The sequence below is a fragment of the Ammospiza caudacuta genome, chromosome 13 (assembly GCF_027887145.1).
Source record: "Ammospiza caudacuta isolate bAmmCau1 chromosome 13, bAmmCau1.pri, whole genome shotgun sequence".
Classification (NCBI taxonomy): Eukaryota; Metazoa; Chordata; class Aves; order Passeriformes; family Passerellidae; genus Ammospiza; species Ammospiza caudacuta.
The window spans coordinates 4,791,059-4,810,929 of record NC_080605.1 but is presented as its reverse complement, the minus strand read 5'-3'; the positions used below and the strand labels follow the sequence as shown (position 1 = coordinate 4,810,929).

At 39.7% G+C, this 19,871-nt stretch overlaps 1 protein-coding gene across 1 annotated transcript in view; it reads right to left on the bottom strand.

The window, feature by feature from the left end:
- CDH8 (cadherin 8) overlaps positions 1-19,467 on the bottom strand; it is a 148,067-nt gene extending 128,600 nt beyond the window's left edge. Inside the window, exons 1-3 of the mRNA XM_058813798.1 lie at positions 19,400-19,467; positions 18,024-18,114; positions 17,665-17,927 (exon numbers count right to left, since the gene is read on the bottom strand). Coding sequence (XP_058669781.1) covers positions 17,665-17,927; positions 18,024-18,105 — 345 coding nt within the window. The 5' untranslated portion in view covers positions 18,106-18,114; positions 19,400-19,467. The remainder of the gene's footprint in view (positions 1-17,664; positions 17,928-18,023; positions 18,115-19,399) is intronic.
- Between the last annotated feature and the right edge of the window lie 404 nt (positions 19,468-19,871).

The window sequence follows — 19,871 nt, the reverse complement described above, 5'->3', positions numbered from 1 at the left end:
ACAAAGAAGTCAAAAAATCACTTTTGAAGGGGTAAGCTTTTATTGAAATTAATAGGGCAGGACTTGCAGCTGGCTGACGTATGGCTAATGTGGTACTTCTCAGGGCTTTTAACACACTTTGCTGATTGTTTGCTCAAGGCATATGGTTTGAATGAGCTGGGCAGTGCACAGTGCAGCTGGCAGACTGGATATCCAAATCTGGCAATAACACCCACAGTTATGTGGCACTGGCTATCAAATTTGCCTGAATTTTATGTTATGAATTCTGCCATATCCATGGAAATTTGAAGCTACTTCAGACTGTACTACAATAGATGTCAATGCTTCAAATCTTGCAGCAATAACTGCAGCTGACCCATGTGGTGGAAGAATAATCTCAAAAGGGCGAAAGCTTTTTCATAGAGAAAAAAATTACAGAAAGCTTTCATTAAACAAACCCAGAAATTTCAAAATGGGCAAGCACTATTTTCTCTAGTGCACAGATTGGGAAACTGTGACAGGTGCTGTTCCAAATACACATTCATTTCAATCAAGCAAAGAATAGGAAGTTTTTGGCAGCTTGTCCTGTTTTCCATTACCTCCCACAACCCAAGTCAATGGTTTCAGCCTCAGCTTTCATATTCAGGAAGGTCTACAAAACTCTCCAACACTTTCTGAATACCATTTTTGTATTAATTTAATAAATGAAGCATCATTTTTGGACCCTCAGCATAATAAACTCTCATTTGCACTGAGTAGATTCATAAATTCATGCTGTTAAAACTGTTTTCATCAGAAATGGGCAAACCTCCTGTGGTGCCCATTCATATTCCAGTTCTGAGCTGCAGGAGTGTGTTTGCCAGTCACAAGTGCTCAGTTATTATTGCAGAGTTTCCTTTATTGCTGCTTGAAAAGCCAATATAGATACTAAAAGTGACTCTCTCATCTCAGGGTACACACAACTGCATATTTCTGAGGATAAATTCACATATTTTCAGTGAAGTGCATCCCATTTTTATGCCACATGAACCCAGTGTGATGAATTAAGATGAATACTAAGAGGAACAGAGAAGCAAGTTCCCTGCTCCAGACCTGCCTAACTGTGTCAAAATCTTGGTAATAAAAGGTGTGTTTGTTGTAATGCAAATGTTCACTGAGCTCCAAGAGAATTCCAAGAACAATGGATGTCTCAAACAAACAGATACAACAGCACAGAGTCTCTATTCAGCTTATTAATCTCCTGAGTTTAGAAAGAAACTAATTTTCTGAAATTCCTATTTCCAACAGAGAAAGTCTCATTCATTTGTGAGGCTGACCAGGATCTTAAATAATAATGAACAGCTGGACTTTTTTTTAAGTGAAAATAAAGATTCATTCCTTTGAAATCTTCCTTTTTGCTACTCCCACATTCCTTTCTCCCCACTCCCTAAGTTGTCCGAATGATAATACTGAGCATGGAGTCAGCACAGATATGCTGGACTTGGACATATTGAAAGTAAATGGCAAAGGATTTAAAAAAAAATTATCTCTCTCAAACTTCAGTTTCCTTATCAGCATAAAGCAATGCAGAGAAGGAGAAAAATAAGTATGAGGAGCAAAGGTTTCCTCAGCTTACAACAGAAGTGCTCCACTAAGTTCTTGAACCTTTTGAAGCTGACCCTGAGCAATGAATTGAATGTGCAAAGGACACTGTTTTACAGGACAAAAGGATACAAAACACAGCAAAAATGTCAAATGCACTGAAGTGAAGTTTGTGGAAGCTCATTTCAGTAGCAGGCAGGCACAATGCAGGTGGGAAAGGTGCATAGTGCTGTTTCTAGTTCAGCAAATAATGCAGAGCTTGGACAAGCTCACCCAGCAGCTCTTTAGAGAGATGTCACCACGTAATTTCTGACTGGTCCCAGAATGTGCCACCTCTCCGACTTCCCTGCTGTGGCCTCTGCACTCTAAAGGGGATCTTTTCATTATTTTAAATTTGTATTTTAAAAACTGAACACATTATCCAGTCCTAAGACTTGACAAAATGTGCAAATACACATTTTGTAGGTAATCTGCAAGGCCTGATTTGCAGACAGGCTCAAAGCCTGTGCAGGTTTCACAGGAAACACTGACTAAAGTTAAGACCATCTATATATAAAATAGTCTGAGGTATAGTTCAAAGAATATTGGGAGGAAATAAGGAGTGTTAGATGTCATCTCACCTACAAAGAAGAAGTGCCATCAGAGGATGACAAAATTTGATTTCCTAAGCAACACTCAGGTCATTGAGCTCGTGGGTCCAGGTGAGGTCAGCTCTAGCACTAATCTGAACATTGGCACATGGCTTCTGAGAGTCACAAAGACCTAGAAATCCACCAGCCCCTTCAGCAACTCCACCTGAATTGTCTCTAGCTCTTAAACAATGAAATGCCTTTGTCCAGGCTGGAAAAGAGCTGCCAGCCATCACTTTACACCAGTGTGAACCTTCCACATCACAGGGTTGTAAAACCAGCCACACCCTCTCATAGAGGGCCTGATGGACAGAGTTCCACAGCCAGCTTTCAGAGAAATAAAAAACATGCTGACAGTGTCCTCACCTCGTGTTTTACCCATATGATTAGTGAAAAAAATGTGTAGTGTATGATTGGTTTTTCACAAATATTAAAATGAATACTATATGTGTTATGTTAGAAAGCTATACTGTATTAATCCTCTTCAGTAGTGTGTTAAATATAGTTTTAGGCTATAACATAATATTAAAATAGAAACTATGTGATGTAAAATATTTTTTCTAACTAGCTCAAGAAATTCTTCACACAGCGATAACAGCAACAAGACACCAAAATCTCCAAGAGAAAAATTATTGCCTCCTTACTGGGGAGGCCCAGTCTTGGTGGGGACTGAAATGACTGATTTACAAGATGAGGGGGGGAAGTTGACAATAACCAGAAAACACTCTTTGTTTAAAAAGAATTTTTAAATCACGTATGAGATGTAGGAATATACAACAGGCTATTACTTTTAAGAGTTAATCCTTTGTTAGTGAGCCATGCTTTCAAGAGGAAAGCAACCAAACATTCAAAATTCTTTACTTTTATTGTCCTTACTCTGACTGTCCAAATTCTTATTGCTCTAATTTGTAGTACTATTTTTATAATAATTTTATTACTATCAAACTTTTAAAATGAGTGATTGGCATCTTTCACAATTAGGCAGGTATTTAAATTCCTCCCCCCAGGACAGAAAGCTGAACGGCAGCTCCCACCCTTCTCAATTCCCTTCCCCAGTTAGACCCTTTCTCTTCATCCCTGGTCTTCATTCAGCTCATGATGTTCAATTTTGCTGTGCAAAGGTAAGATCTTTCAGAACAGAGCCACCTCAGAGTGTCAGGAGCCCTAGGAGGAAGGTCCTTGCTCCTCTGAAGAAGGAATATTGGCCTGAGCCAGACTCAGGAGAGGTTCAAAACCAAAGTTCTGTTACACGTGCCTTCTGCCTTCACTTAAATTCCAGACAGAGACAGGTGATCTGAGCTTGTTCCATCAGCAAATAAACCCAGCAGATTAGCAAAACTATTACCAAGTCACCTCATCTCCACTGCTGGTTTAACTCAGGCTAAAAATATAACTTCTGTATTGAGGGCTTTTGGTTTTTTTTTTATTCATACTTGCACCAGATTTTAAAAGCCAGTTACTGAATATCCGGTTTTTACCAATGTTTTCACAGTGAATTAAGGCAATAATTAACAAAAGGCTCACTAAGCATATTATCTTAGAATTCAAGTGTTAGAACTGGAAGAACTCAGTGGATATTTTCATGGTAATGCAAAATAGAGAAATCTTCACCCAAGCACATAAAAAACCAAATTCTGACCTCAATCATCAGACTTTACATAGGACAGCCATGGAATAAGCTAGCTAACTGAAAATGGAATTTTAAATGATCCAAAAAGCTGGTTTTGAAGAATGAGCATATTCACACCATAAAATTCTGAGTTACCAACTGCTGCATTCAAATGTTCAACTAAAGCCAAGCAGAACTTTTAAGTTAGAATAGAAAAAAATCTTCCCTGAGCCATCTAGAGTCTCCTTTTAGCTTAAGCACAGTGAACATGGCAGCTATCTTGCTGGGTTACACACTACACTACAGAGTCCTGGTGAATTATTTACAGCTGGGGACTCAAACGCTCTCTCAGTATCATCTTTCCTTGGGTTCTGTACTCACCAGAGCCCTTGATACTGAAATGAGTGAGAATAGAAATGAGAATGTTCAATTCCACAACAAAAATGGAGGCTGAAAGGTTTCATTGTAGGTCCAGCACAGATTAAAGTGTCTGCTCAGCCTGAAACCAGTCCTGAGCTTTGCATCTGCAGTCCCTCAGGGCTTCCTTGTCTCCCCTTCAGCATGATTTATGTCAGAAAGTTTGGAATAAATTAACTGTTCTGCTGGGTATTGCAAGTGAGAGGAATCTAAAGACATGCTGATTTCTTTCTTTATTTCCCTCCCCCTCACATTTATTTTGCTCAGCACAGTAAGATAAAACCTGCATCAAGATGTGGTTTGGAGTTCTAAGTGGGCAAAAATAGAACTATTTAGAAAGGCTGTAAACTCCTGCTATAAGCCAGTGTTTAAATAATGTATTAGACATATCTATATATACACAAAAACACAACACATGCACTTAGACTAATATATAGTGTGTGTATATATATGTTCCCTTGCAGTTCTGTATTAATCAAATTGAATATTCTGCAGTAGAAATACAGTACTAATAAATCAAAAATAGCACTTCTGTTCAAGCTGCCTTGTACAAGCTTGTTTGAGTTCTAATTGTGTGCTGAAATTCTCCCCTTTAAAGACCAGGTCTATTAGAAGGTTAGCTTTTGGTCCCATGGAGATAAAGGAAAATGTGCCAACATTTGAGAGATTTGATTACCTGTATAAAATTATGCTTGCTCATTTTTCCTTGGCAAGATACTCTTGGGGAAAGTTATATTAAAGAGAGGATAGAAATAGTGTACATCCAAAGAAAATATTTTCCAATTATGCTTCACAAGATGCAGAAAGTATTACTTGTTATGGAGGATTATGAATGAGATAATTACTGAGAGCCTAATGTACCTAAAGCTACAATAAAGGACAGAGAAAATCATTAATAAGTGGTTATTGACTGTTCTTGCTGCTCTTTGTAATAAAAGGCCAGAACAGTAGCAAGGACAAACCTTTCCCCAGTTTGGCTGTGACAGGTTATACACAACAATACCTTTTCCACTTACATGAGCCATCATTAATTCCTATAAGTGAAACCATAGCAGCTTTGATTTAGCACACAATACACTTTACACCTCTCCAAACATCCTTAACAAGAAATGTTTCATATGAAGAGTCAATTGAAAATAGTGGAGATTTAGAAATACACGGGATGAACGTTCCCTCTCTTAAATGGTTTCATTGCACGCATTCCTAATGAGCAATCTGCACTTCCAAAGGAGCCAGACCAGTGCTCTGTTGGTAAGGCACAGAATGACAAAACACTTCGAAAGATTAAAGGATGTCTCATTACCCCTTAATGATAACCCAATTATTTCTGAGAAACACAGCAAAGAATCTTTGAGCTCCCACATTCAGGATTTCAATACAGGTGTGATCAATATGGGAGATTATAAAATAAAGGATTTCTGAGTGGCTGCAAATCTTTTCTTATTGCAAAGCAGAACATGGTACCACATGCAAAATTACCTTCAGTGCATTCTCTTGTTTTATTTTTCCTCTTTCCCTTTCAGCTCCCAACCCTGCTGCATTGAGGATGAAGGCACAGACACTAGAGGAAAGTTCAGCAGCATTTCTAAAAGAATGGGAAAGGTCACAAACATTACAGGGGTCAGTCTATGAGGACTTGCAGTGCCTGAAGGAAGCCCACAAGAAGGATGGGGAGAGAATATTTACAGGAGCCTGGAGAGACAGGACAAAGGGGCATGGCTTCAAATGGACAGATTTATGTTTAGATTGCATATTAGGAAAAAAATTATTCCCTGGCAGGGCGGGCAGGGCCAGGCACAGGGTGCCCAGAGCAGCTGGGGCTGCCCCTGGATCCCTGGCAGTGCCCAAGGCCAGGCTGGACACTGGGGCTGGAGCAGCCTGGGACAGTGGGAGGTGTCCCTGCCATGGCAGGGGTGGCACTGGATGGGCTTTAAGGTTCCTTCCAATCCAGCCATTCATGAAACTTCACCCTGGGCTGACCTCCCAGTGTGGGCAGCAGGGGAGGGGATGCTGCCCCTCAGTGATTTCCCACCTGCAGAGCTGCCCCAGTCTGGGCCAGCCCAGGAGGGACCTGGAGCTGCTCAGAGAGCCCAGAGGAGGCTCCAGGATGGGCAGAGGGATGGAGCAGCTCTGCTGGGAGGAAAGGCTGGCACAGCTGCCATTGCTCACCTGCACAGGAGAAGCTTTGGCTGAGCTCAGGGTGACCATTCTACCTGACAAGGAAGCCACCCAAGTGCTGTGGTTTTCTTGTTCTCCTACACTTACTTCATGCCAGAAAGAGCAACAGTTTCCCTAATTAACCGCTGCCCTACTGGTTATTGTGGTCTCCCTTAACAGAAATCCCTTCAATATTCCCTTACACACGTACCAACCTGTTCATACATCACACACACACCACTTTTCATCTCAGCGTAGCCAGTGCTCTTTGTTTCACCTCCCTGGCTCCACTAGACCCTGCATAAACTGCATTTCAGACTTTACAATAAATACATTAGGATGGACTGGATGCCTAGTGAAACTGGAAAGCAGAGCCTCCTTTAGAGTTGGATAAGTATCTCCTGTCTTATCCAGTTATTCAGCAAGAATTACAGACGTATCCCTGATTCTGAATAGATGTTGTCTGTGGTATAAACACTGCCTCAGCCATGCTATGGTTTTTCTCACTCTGTGAGTACAAAACATGCATTTCATCCCCCATTCAAAGCACTGCAATGAACCTCCTCTCTCAGGGGTGACCTCCAGCCTGACAGAGCAAAGTTTTGGTTTGCTTTCCATCAGTCTGTCCCCCACAGAGAATTGTCTGCTACAGGATTTGTGCAGAATGCATTTAGATAGAAACATTTACTGAAAAATTCCCTTAAAAACCCAAATACTTGGTTTTGCACACAGACTGCTCAGTTCCATGCAGTCCTTGGCTTATCAGTGGTAGGCAGGAACAAGCAGGTGGTCTTTTGGAAGGGCAGAATTAAGATCAATCACAAAATAATTATTTAATAGAATGATCAGTTCCATTGCTTTCTACACAGAAATACAAGCCTAATGTTGCCTGACAATTTAATGTTGTCCATTTTCTTTCTTTATTTTTGAGTTATGATAATTCCATGAGTCCAGTATGTTCAACATCTTGAAGTATACACATTTCCTACTATATCTCATTTCAGTTATTAATAAATTACATATCTCAATTAGACAGCAACAACTCTGAGGTAGGAATTGTCTCCTACTCAACAAAATGGATCAAAATTTTAGCCAAGGCTTCTTGGTACAAATGGCAGCAATAACAGCATTCACATTTCCTGCTACATCATGCACCAGCCCTCATGCTGAGGGTGCTTTGAGGATCTGTACAATATTTTAAAAATTTGCCCAACAAACAATTTTACATCGAGATTTCTTTTTAAAAAAACCCTATAATTTAAATATCAATTTGGTCTTACAGACCAAGTAAAATCTCGGTGTATAATTTGAATGATTAAAATAACTTCCATTTGTTCATATGAAAATTCAATAAAAAGTCCTTGTACATTTAGAGGACTTGATCTCAGTTCATGTGGGATAGCCAACAGCATAATCAAGACCCATTAATTAGCAGAAATAAATGAACAAGTTGGAAATACTGTCTTGGCACTAAGTCTGGTTTCAGATGATTTTATGTGAAGAAAGAAGTACAAGCATTTTCCCTTTGCCTGTGGACATTGTATTTTCTTGTCAGTATGGCAGGATAACACCAGGAATTGCAAAGTGTGCCAGTGGTCTATGTGAAATGCTTTAGACTGCATAATAATTAGAGAACAGGTGTCCTGAAAAACAGGCAATTTAAAATTTAAAAAAAAGGAAATAAGACTGAAAAGGGAATAGCAAGATGGCAAGTACATCAGTAATTCCATTTAGATCTTTATTCCGCATTCTGTATTCTTTAACTACTTTATTCTACAAAGATATGGCAGAATTTTAATAAGCTCTCTGAGGTGAGCACTAGGAGGTTCTGAGCCTTTTGCATCATGTTTTAATACACAGGTTCATGCTGCACCAATTCTGCTGCCAATTATTCCAAACTAATTGAAAAAAATCATACAGTGGTTTTGCCCATTTGCTTTAAAATCCTGACTACTTGGGTTGGGTGTACAAGATGTCAAAATAAAATGTTAAATAGATCCTGATGAGGTTTGTGGTATGACCTTAGAAAACATCAGGATGGAAGAGGTGTGGTGTCACTGTCACATTTTCTGGAAAATCCCTTCACTGGGATTTCTCTCCTGGGAAGCTAAGAAGCCTCAGAGAAAAAGGAAAACAATATTATCTCATTTGCTTCTCCTGTGTTTTGCTGCTTTGGAATGTGGTTGGAGATTGTTTATCCAACATGTGAATTGTTTTGATTAATAGGTCAGGCTGTGTTGAACTCTGGAGAGAGTCATGGGTTTTTCATTAGGATCCTTACAGAAGGCTTCACAAGATACTTTCTCTATTCTTTAGTATTGTTTAGCATAGCATTCTTTAATATCATATAATATCATAAAATAATAAATTAGCCTTCTAAGAACATGGAGTCAGATTCATCATTCCTTCCTGCCACAAGGGACCCCAGAAAATACCACAGTGTGGTATTGGTTTGGTTCAGCTCCTCTGTGCTGCACGGTTGGGTGCCCACCACTGGTTCTGCCCATACCAAAATCCCCTTTTCTCCCTGGCAGCAGTACCCTACTGCACACAGGCAGTTCCCTCAGCCAGGGAAAGGATAATAAGCTAATGTGGCTTCTGGATGGGAACCAGCAAACGCCCGGGGCCCCTGAACCACTCTGAAATCCCCTTTGCCGCTGTGCCCGCAGCGCTGCTGCTCACCTCCAGTGATGCTCTGTGAGCCAGCCTGTTATTCCAGCACATTCCCAGGCTGGAACAAACCTCAGCTTTGCCTCTGCTCACCAGGGGCTGGGTGGGAAGCAGTTACAGAGCTCAGAGCCCGGAGCAAGGAAGGGGATGTCTTCTGTGGCTCCTAATGATTCCTGCGGTTAATTCAGGAATGCCACTGACAGTCTCCAGGGAGAGCTACACTTACTTTTGCTTAGCTGCTGGCATGACTGCTGTAAAATAAAGGCTTTAAAAGAAATCCTTGCAGGGGAATTTTTACACTAACAAGGAGTCCTCAGGAAAAAGAAAAGTTATGAAGTACTCTGTATCACTACAGGTATTCCTCAGGGATCACCGAGAGGCTATTCAAACATATTAATATTTGCTTAAATATTTTAAGGAAAATTATCTGCATTTATTTTACAGTTCTACATGCCTCACGCATTGCTTGCAAATAATAGTTACCTTTAAACACTGCCTAAAATATTTATTGCAGCAAATTATTTCTGTCATGAAACTGACACCGTAAATTGCCCAACATCAACATCCCTGGCTTTGTAAAAAAAAAAACAAAAAACAAAAAAAACCAAACACAACCAATAGCCAAACACCAAACAAAAGACCCTCAGCTGTGAATTCCTTGGTCTGTTGCACCACACATACTGTGGCTCCCTTTTTCTTCTTCGACTTTACCAGAATAGGAAGAAAGCCTAACTTTTAAAACAGATCTTTCAAGAAATGTATTTTATGCAAACTCATTCTCATTATTTTCACTTGAAAACTTATTTTTCTTGTGATTCCTGTGATTTTATATTTATTACATCCTAAAAATACAGTGCTGCCCAGCAGCTACAAAGCCTTTCTCAGGTGTGGCACAGCTCATGAGGTATCACCCACAGCCCTTACTGGAAACCCACAGCCACCAAAGGAATTGGTCCCAAAGCATTTCTCATTTTAATACAAAATTAAAGTTTTTGTCACACAAATCCATGGTACATCGAGGAATATCCTATCTGGACCTGAGAACAACAAAACTTCCCTTTCACTTTACAGGCTGAAAGACACATCCTGGCACTTTTGGGAAATCACAACTACCTGAGAGCTCATGGATGGATGGGAAATATGCTTGTCAAGTTCAGCAAGGACAAACTTTTAGCAAAAAACTCCCCCCACAATTGGCACTAATTGGTAGTTAAATTGACAACTGGAACTGAAGCACACTGACAGCACGAGGGGTGGGCCCTACAGGTAGAAATTGAAAACCATTTACTGAAGCAATGTTGGAAAGACTAAACAATCATAGGGCATCTCAGAATATCATGGGGAAAGCTCAACTCAATTTTTCATAGTGTCACTTCAGCATTTTGCACGCATACTTGGACAACACTTCACTGAGAGGAAGATAAAGTTTTCAGATCAATATATTGAAAAGCACACAAGCTTCTAATTCTTTACACACAAACAAAATGCTCAATATTAGCTGCTGTTTTTTCAGAACATCAGATTTTTGAGGCTCTAGAAAAACATGACCAAGAAATTTAAGCTAATTATGCTAAAGCAATATATACCATCCCTTTTTATTTTAGAAAAGGAAATTTAAAAAACCAAACAGGAAAAACTAAACCAAAACAAACAAAAAGCAGCAAAAGCCCTGCCCAACTTTTAAGTTATTCTTCACATCATAGACATTTTCCTACTTCATGAAAGAAAATAAAGGCAGCTGAGGAGGTGCCTGGTGTTTTGCAGTTTGACCCTTTAAGATGCTGGATTCATAAGTAACTGATAAAATGCCTCTTTGAAGTTATTACCAGTCCTGTTCTACAGCTGATGTTCAAGGGGTTTAAGTTGTGTCTCTACTTTAATTGTGGTTATATCATGCCCCAGGCTGGAGATGAAGGAGCATGAAAGTGTTCAACTGCATTCAGTAATGCTCCCAGAAATATACAGAAATGAGATTTTCAGTGTCTGGAGATATGCCTTGTTTCTTAAATCGTAGAGAAATCAGTAAAATATTTTTTGCACTGTAGTAGAAAATGTAGACACTGTTGGGTCAATTAAACTGTTCTTACTTAAATTTATGCTTTATATTCTTCTTGGAACTTGATTTTAGTTTAAAAAGAAACAAATGAAATTTGTGCAGGCTCAGGAATACTTTTTTTAAAAAACAATACTTTTATCAGACTTCCATAAAATGTTACCTGTTATATTTATTTTCTTTGCAGTAACATTTAATTACAGAGAGTTTTTCTTACATAGTTATACTCCTGCTTACTAAGCTGATTGAGACTATGCAAACTGGAGCATTCTGTGCAGTACACAGTCACCTCTTTCCTTTCAAGCACACAAAAGGCAGGGGGAATTTGTATTTTTCATAAAGAATTCAGTAACAAAATAATGATACATTTCAGCTTCTGGGAATTTAATAAACTTAAGCAGGAAAATTAGTGTGTAATTATGGTTGCATATAACAACAAAAATCTAAGGCTCAGAAGGCAATGTTGACTTTGCAACATTTCAGATTCTGAATATTTTATGGCATGCATTTAAATCATAGAAAAACATACAAGTGTGTATTAGAAAAAAAGAGTAGAATCTATTTAATATGGTGTTGTGATTGCTGCTCTGTGAAAATTTCACCAATGTAGGATTATGCTACAATGTAATTAATGAAATGAATGTAGGATTATGTTATATCCTATGAAACTTATGCTAGGACTTTGCTACTCCTACATGTCCCAAGGACTTTTTCACTCAGGGAAATAGTGTGTAATTCATCCCTTAAAATGCTGCTAGCCTTAGTTATACACATTTCTGGTTCTCATCACTTGAGTACAACAGTATTTTCAGGCAGCCATCACAATCACAAGCTCAGGGCAGGAATGCAAAGCAGAATGTGAGGAAGGAACTTGTTTAATTAAAACCTTATTTATTTCACCTGTTTACACCACTTGTGCTTCAAACAGAACTAGTCATGATTTTAAAGAAGTAACATTTTACCATTTCCTGGTGAAGATAGAAAATGCATGTTGCCAAAGAAAACAAGGATTGCACAGAGCATGGATAATGTAGAACATACAGCTCCAAGCTATTTATAAGTGCTCTCTGCATTCCCAGGTTTGGGTTTTACAGTAGCTCAGCCTGAAGCACTCAATGTGCAAACAGGATGCCTCTCCACTGCTCCTCCTACAGGAAAATTGTTTCTCCTCTACAGCCCTGAACCCAAGCCCCAAACATCAAGGGAAAAATCTGTTGCTCCAAACAGCAAAAGTGGCCCAGCTCCCTCATCCTTCAAGCCATACAAGAAAATCCGCATTGAATGGAGAGAAAAGACACAAACCAGGGAATTAAAAAGCAGTCACAGACGGGAAACCTCCCTGAGCTCACCACAACCTGGCCATGCTCGTTCTGAGCCTCACCAGCACAGTCTCACTGGTTTGCTCCCACCCAGGGTTTCCAGAGCACCTTCTCCAGAGCCCTGGAGCAGGCATGGGTGTGCCACAGGGGCTGCTCTTTGCTGTCATGCTCCCTTCCCAAATCTCTCCTCACAGAGAAAACAGGCAATCTAGTGTTTGAGGAAATCCAAAAAGTCTGGGGAGATTCTGGGACAACCTGGAAAGTACTGCCAGTGAAGTGGTGGGACACAGCATCAACCTGAGTGACTGCTGGTGGATTTTTGTGCCTGGACCTAAATTTGGATTAATTTATCAGTAAGCCAGAGAACATAAACACAAACAAACAACTTTTGTAGCCTTCATTGCCTCTTTCATTCTCTCCATGCACTGTGAGGTATAACAAAGGGCCAGATTCTGCACCATGGATGGAGCAGCCTGGGTGTACAGACAGGCTGGAACAAGGAGCTGGGGAGATGACACAGGAAGGGTGCTGGCACTGCCCAGGCTCCCAGGGATGGGCACTGGAGGCTGCCAGAGCTCCAGGAGTGTTTGGACACCAGGGATGCACAGAGGGGATTGCTGGGGGTCTTGCAGGGACCCCCTGGAATGGATGATCCTTGTGCATCCCTTCTACCTGAGGACATTCTATAATTCTAATTACAAACAACTGCTATTACAGTAACTATCCCAGATTTTTGCTTAAAAAACATGTCTTAAACCAAGTCCTAACCCGTTTAGAGCATCACAAACAACACATGCTCCATAAAACAGGAGCTGCAGTACCCCAAGTGCAGCCTCCTAATGCTTTTTCACTTTATTACCTATGTCATTGTGGATTCAGAGGCTGTCTCCTGTGAAAGAACAGTGGCATTTGCTAGAGCCCAGATTTCGCAGCACATCTGCCGTGGTGCTGGAAGAGCATGCAGAGGAGATGGAGAAGATGCAGCAGTGTATAGCAAGTGGAAGTTCCACCCAACTAATCAAGTCCTCAGGGACAGCATGCAGTGTCACAAGACATATCACTCTACACTTGAATGAGGTTGTCAGCCACAGGGAGGCTGCAAGCTGCTGACAGCACTGAGCAGGATGGGGAGGCTTCTAAAGGAGACACAGAAGCTTTGTAAAGTATGTACCTGCTTCCGTGGGTGCAGGGGGGAAAAAAAGAAATGAAGTACAAAAGGGTATTTTCAAATCTGTCACTCGGTGTTCTGTTGCTGGGAGTAAATCCAAACTCATCTGACGTGTGTTGCATGAACACAAAAAAGGTTATTTTGCAGGTTTCTCAAAATGCACATATACATTTTTATATATGTGCAGATCAAAATAATATGGGACTTATTTTAATAAGAATTATATAAATCAGAATGATATAGAATGAATCAGGATATAGAATTTAATTTTAATAAGAATTGTATAAATCAGAATGATATAGAATGAATCAGGATATAGAATTTAATAAGAATTATATAAATCATAAAGAGAATGTGCAAAGGAGGGACACAGAGCATGAAGCTGTGCCAGGGGATGGTTGTGCTGAAAATCAGGGAAAGGCTCTGCTTCCCCCAGAGGTGCTGGCACTGCCCAGGCTCCAGGGAATGGGCACAGCCCCGAGGCTGCCAGAGCTCCACAAGGGTTTGGACACCAGGGATGCCCAGCGGGGATTATTGCAGGCCTGGGCAGGGACAGGAGCTGGACTAGGTGATCCTTGTGCATCCTTTCCAACACAGGATATTCTATTCCATGATTCTCTGAAAATACCATGTGGCAAAATAAGTGCCATATGAATATAGCCCCAAAAAAGTAAGTGAAAACCTAGAATATTTGTTGCTTTTTATAGGAAATTTCAGGAAATTATAGGAAATAAATTCAGAAAGCACTTCTTTATAGATGTGTGAACTCGAGTAGAGTTGCTCATTTTGAGCTTGATCCTACCAAACATAATGACAAAAATTGGCATTAAAAGTGCATATTGCTCAAATTCATTCTAAGAGGTTCAAGAATGAAAGCAAAAGATTTGCTCTGGTCCTTTACTCGAGCCATTGAAGAAAGACACCACACTTTAAAAGGTGTTCACATTAATTCCTCCTATTAGTCTCACCACAGTTTACTTCATTTATTAGAGCAAATACACTGGGAATGCGTTTCTTACTCTATATCCATGCAGAACAGCAATGAACAAGCCCCTTTGAAATGTGTGCAGTTGCATTACAACACTTAAAACTCCAGAGAGAAGTCTTTATGTCTGGAAGCTGTTTCCCCTGGAAAAATTGAGCAGTTTAAGAAAAGATACTAGAGACCTCTGTAATCCTGTCTTGCTACATTTCCCTGCACTTCACAAACTTTGGTATCAGACCTTTCTAACCAACAGGAGTAACTCACAGTCTCTGCATTCAAGCTTTGATTTGCAAAGTGATTTGTGTTCTGTTTGTATCCTATAAAATTAATCTCAGTTTTCAGTTTTATTTTGCTGATAAATTCCATCAATTCCATTAGGACCAAATGCTTCTATTCAGTGCCTTTCCACCCACTAACATGAAAACCATTATTTAAATATCAGTTCTATTCTGAGCAGCTCTTAAGAGCTGAATTTTCAGTGGGTTTTAAAGGTACATTTGAGAACATAAAACAAATTCTGCTTGTGTGTGTATTGTTTCTGTTTGTGCAAAACTTATTTTTGTGTTCATTCTCCAAAGCACCTGATTAAATGTTTGTTCAAAACATACATGACTATGAAAAGCACCAGGTACACTCTACAACAATGTAGAGACAAAAATTGCAACAAAGATTACATAATTAGGCTTGCTTCTAGAATGTTTTCTTTGAAGCAATTAACCACAAAATAAAAGATTTGTTTGAAGATTATACTAGAACTTTCAACATGTAAAAAGCACATGGCAAGCAATACTGACTCTGTAACAGGACAAAAGCACATTTATATCCAGAAAATGTAGCAAAAATGGGGCAGACATTTGATACCACTCTCTCCACAATGTTAAGCCTCTCTGCACTCACTATATCCTGTTTTACTGAGTGTCCTGCATTGAAAGTCTGGCCACAAGAAGAAAAAATAAAATCAAGGTAAGTGATAGGGCAGAAAAAATAGTTAATAAAGTCCTGGAATGCAGGAGATAGCCCAAGTGTGCAAATCCTTTGGCAGGGGAAAAGCTCAGGAGGGTGGAGGAAGAGTGCAAGTGGAAAAGCCAGGAGGAGGAACCAGGTAAGTGCAAATCCACTGCAAGTTCTGAAAAGGAGGTCATTTTTCAATTGCAGTGGATAAGAAACCAATGAGGGTGACAAAGGACAAACCACAGCCCAACTTCACAGAGAAGGAAAGTATTTTGCTTGTGACATTCTGTACACCCTTAAGTTTTGGGAAGGATTGCCAAGAAATATAATTGAGGGAGTCTCTGCTTTCCAGTCAGGAAGGATTAAGAGCAGCTCTGAAAGCTGTGGAGTACCTCTGCTCCCACCAGCCTGAAAGCACTCTCAATACTCGCAAGCCTTAGGAAAAAAAAATAAGTCAGAAATATGGATGATTTTTTCTGGAGGGGGAGGAAAAAATAGAGAGAAGAATTCCAAAAATATTCTATGTCTATGTTCTAATGAATAAACCAAAAATTCCTCCCTATGGGAACAAACTTTGCCTCTTGCTCATTTCCGTCTATAACATGCAGTGTTTTAATTATGCAGCAGTCTCAACAAATAGAGTGTCACAGCATTTTAGCTAATTCTGTTTAAGATGCCAGCAGAAGACGGGATAATGTCTTCCTTCGTTTGGCTTAGTTTAACCTACCCACTTCTATTCACCAATGACTCAAACAATTCAGGATATTATAACCACCTAAAAAACCCTTAAAATAGTAGAAATATTTAGATCTGAATATATCCTGAAAATCAAAATACCACAAAGTACAAACCCAGGATTCTCCCCAGCTACTCAAAATAATTTTAAAAGCTCGACTAAAATATTCCAGAAAGAATAGGTTGAATAAAACATTTTAAGATGTGAAATATGCACATTGCTGTCTCTGTGAAATAGAGATACCTTACTAACCCCAGAGAAACAAATGAGAACAGATACCAAATAGCTGATATAAATGTAAATTGACACAGCACCAAAAGCCACTGCATAGAAAGCTCATTACACCTTCTGACCCTGTCTCACCTGGAAAGTGGCTACCCTAGGGAAGATTTGGGAATGCACTTGATCTCTGTTCTCTTCAATAATAGAATAGAGCTATTGACAGTCCCTGTATTATACTATATGATATTCATTTATCCATGGAAATTCCAAGATTACCATGACATTAACTGTTATCCATCATTTCGTCTAGATTTTTCTTTACTCAACCTCAGTAGCCAGCTAGTAAGGCAATAATGAACTTGGTTGTTCAGAGGGAATTGAACTTTAGTGTTTTTATAAACAATTTATATAAATTAATGTATTTATACCTGCTCACTGCCAAACATGCCTTTATGAGCAGATCATTCTTTTCTAAGAATAATTCTGAGGCTAATTCATCCCTGATGGATACAGATGGCTTATACAAGTGCAAGGCTGATTCACTGACTGGAGGTAACACCCTGAGCTACACAATAAACTAATGCATGGCAACAAGCAAAGCTTTAGGGCAGCAGAAAAGCTGTGACACTGAAAAATATGATATATTGCCCTTTGTTATCTTCCTAACATTGAAAATAAATTAAAATATCCATGGCAATAATGTTATTCCATATGCGTGCATAGACCTCCAAATAAATTAGTACCTCATAATTTGCTGTACAGTCCACACTTTCCTTTTTTGTTCTTGTTTTCTAAAAATCTTCAGAGCATAAACAACCTGATTCATCAGACTGGAGATCGAACATGACATAACAATCTTTAGGAATGCACAGGAACATATTGCAAAGAGCTGCTTTGGTAAAAAATATTCAGCTGACAGGGGTGAGGAGTGGTGACTAATGATACAAAAGAAAGAATGTGAACACACTTGTGGGGTTTTTTTGACAAATGGAAAATGCATATTTTTGTTGGAAATAGCAAATTAGCTAACTAGGAAATCATGTCCTTACAGTCAGGTACATTTAAAGCACAAATCTATGGATATCAAAGCACCTCAGTCTGAAATTCCTTAGAAGAGCTTGAATGACTGAGGACCTTCTCACAACACACATTTACACATTCAGAGAAAAAAACCAAATCTTGCCTTACCCGGCCAACTAGGATTGGTTCAGGTCCAGAAAATTCTTCCAATACAAACATTTGATTCCAAACCCAGCCTCTCTTGGAACGGTGCAAAACTCTTTGTTCTTCATTTAGCCTTTTTAGTCCTGTACTGGATCCACTTGGTAGTACTTGAGTTTGATTCATTGGAGCCATATAAATGGAAGGAAGGACAGTAATCCATAATATTATTAATGGAGTCCATGTATCCATGAGCATTTCCGTTAGTCTTTCTGGCATTGTACCACACGCTACGCAAATCACCACAAAAATGAAATTATTATTATTTTGCTTTCCTCCAGACTGTAGCAATCCAATTCATCACGCAGTACAGAACATTTACTTACAGCTCCTCCATGTGTTTACAGCACAGTCAATGTAAAAATAGCTTAGATGAGAAAAACATGATCCATTGAGTTTTCCAGTCATTAAAGATTCCTGGTGGGGGAAAGAAAAAAAGAAAGTTCAAATCAGTGACTAAAGAGCTTAGGAAAGCATTCTGAAACATCTTATTTACTTTTCCATCATAAATAAGCCATGTTAGGTTTTAAATTTGTAGTTCATAACGTTATTGCATAGCTAAATTGATTCTGTTTATTCTTTCATTGTCTGAAACACCGAGAGAAGACCCAGATAAATGATTACACACACTTAGGAAAATATTCAGGCCTAAGAATTGGATGGGGTTTGCAGCAACCTGGGCTAGTGGAAGGTGTGGGAGGGAGGTGGAAATGGAGGATCTTGAAGGTCCCCCCCAACCCAGACCATTCTGGGATCTTGCAGTTCATCTGAGGGTCTGAAGAAGCTGCCAACCTTCCCACTACCCTGCACTGTTAATGTGGTCAATTACAAACATGTATTCTGTCATATAAGTAAATTTAAATCACGTTCTTGCATTCTTATTCTCCTTTTCTCTACAAGGAAAAAACCCCAAATTTCTCCTGAGTGTACAAGGCTCCAGCAGCCTATTGTCAGTTGAGCCATCACCTCTCTGCAGCAGCACCACTGCCCAGCAAATCCTGCACAGCCCCACAGCCCAGCAGAAACAGCACTGCTAAATCCTCTGTGAAATCCATGACTCCCAAACCAGACCACTAAGGAAACTCATTTATGCACATCTGCACTACAGGTCTCGCTGTCTCTCCTTCGCTTTCAGAGAAATGTTTCATTTCAAAGACATTTTCCTAGATGGACACTTGGGAGCATTTTGTCTTTCTTCCCTTGCCCACCCTTTGATGTACTAAAAGGTCACACCACATTTCATCTCAGAGTAAACATTCCTTGAAATGGAAAGGCAAGTTAACATAGCAGGGCTGATGCCAGAGGAATGGGCAAACCCAGAAATGGAAAACTAGATGGGATGTGGCTCAGACAGAAGGGCTGCATTACAGGGTTATGGAGTTACCTGGAAAGGGTCCTGATCCATTTTCTTTGATTCATACAATCTCAGGAGAAACCACTACATACAAGAGAGTAGGAATGCCTATTCTGAAGTTTACACTGTGATTGAGGCTTGTTTTCTTCTACTTTAAGATTAATTCCTAGTATTGCATGTTCATGAAAATCCTGAGAGCTTTGATTTATTTTTTTTCTTTGGAGGGGAGGAAGGATGGGGTGGTTAGCTGTTCTTTTTTAAGGTTCATACACACTTATGGCATAAAGCTGTCATAATCTTACTGCAGGGGTTCCATACTGGTGTCTCCTTATCACAAGAGTTCCATACCTTCTTGGTGTTTCTCGTGGGCACCTCCTCAGAGCACTGACTCTTTCCTCTTCACAAAGCAGCCAACTGACCCCAATTCCCTTCTCACCCAGCCACCCCACTTTTATAGCATCTTCTTCTCATTGCTTACAGCTGTGGCCTGGTAAAGTCAGGCCTGTTCCCAATCTTTGATAATTGGCCCAGCTGCACCTCTTTAGGGGTAAGATTACTTTCCACACTATCATTATTTTCTTATATTCTATCCCCCTACATGAAACATGCAGAACACCTTTTACACGACCGGTAAAAGTCAGCTGTTCTTTTAAAAGCAAACAACGTAGAAAGTATTTTTTTAAACTTCAGTAATTGCCAAAGCAACTGTGAAATTTGTTGCATGAAAACCCGAAACTGTGAGAAACTTGTCTTGTTAGAAGGGGAGAGGAGATGCTACCTTAGTGAAACTCAATCTCTCAAGCAGCATGGAAGAATGGTG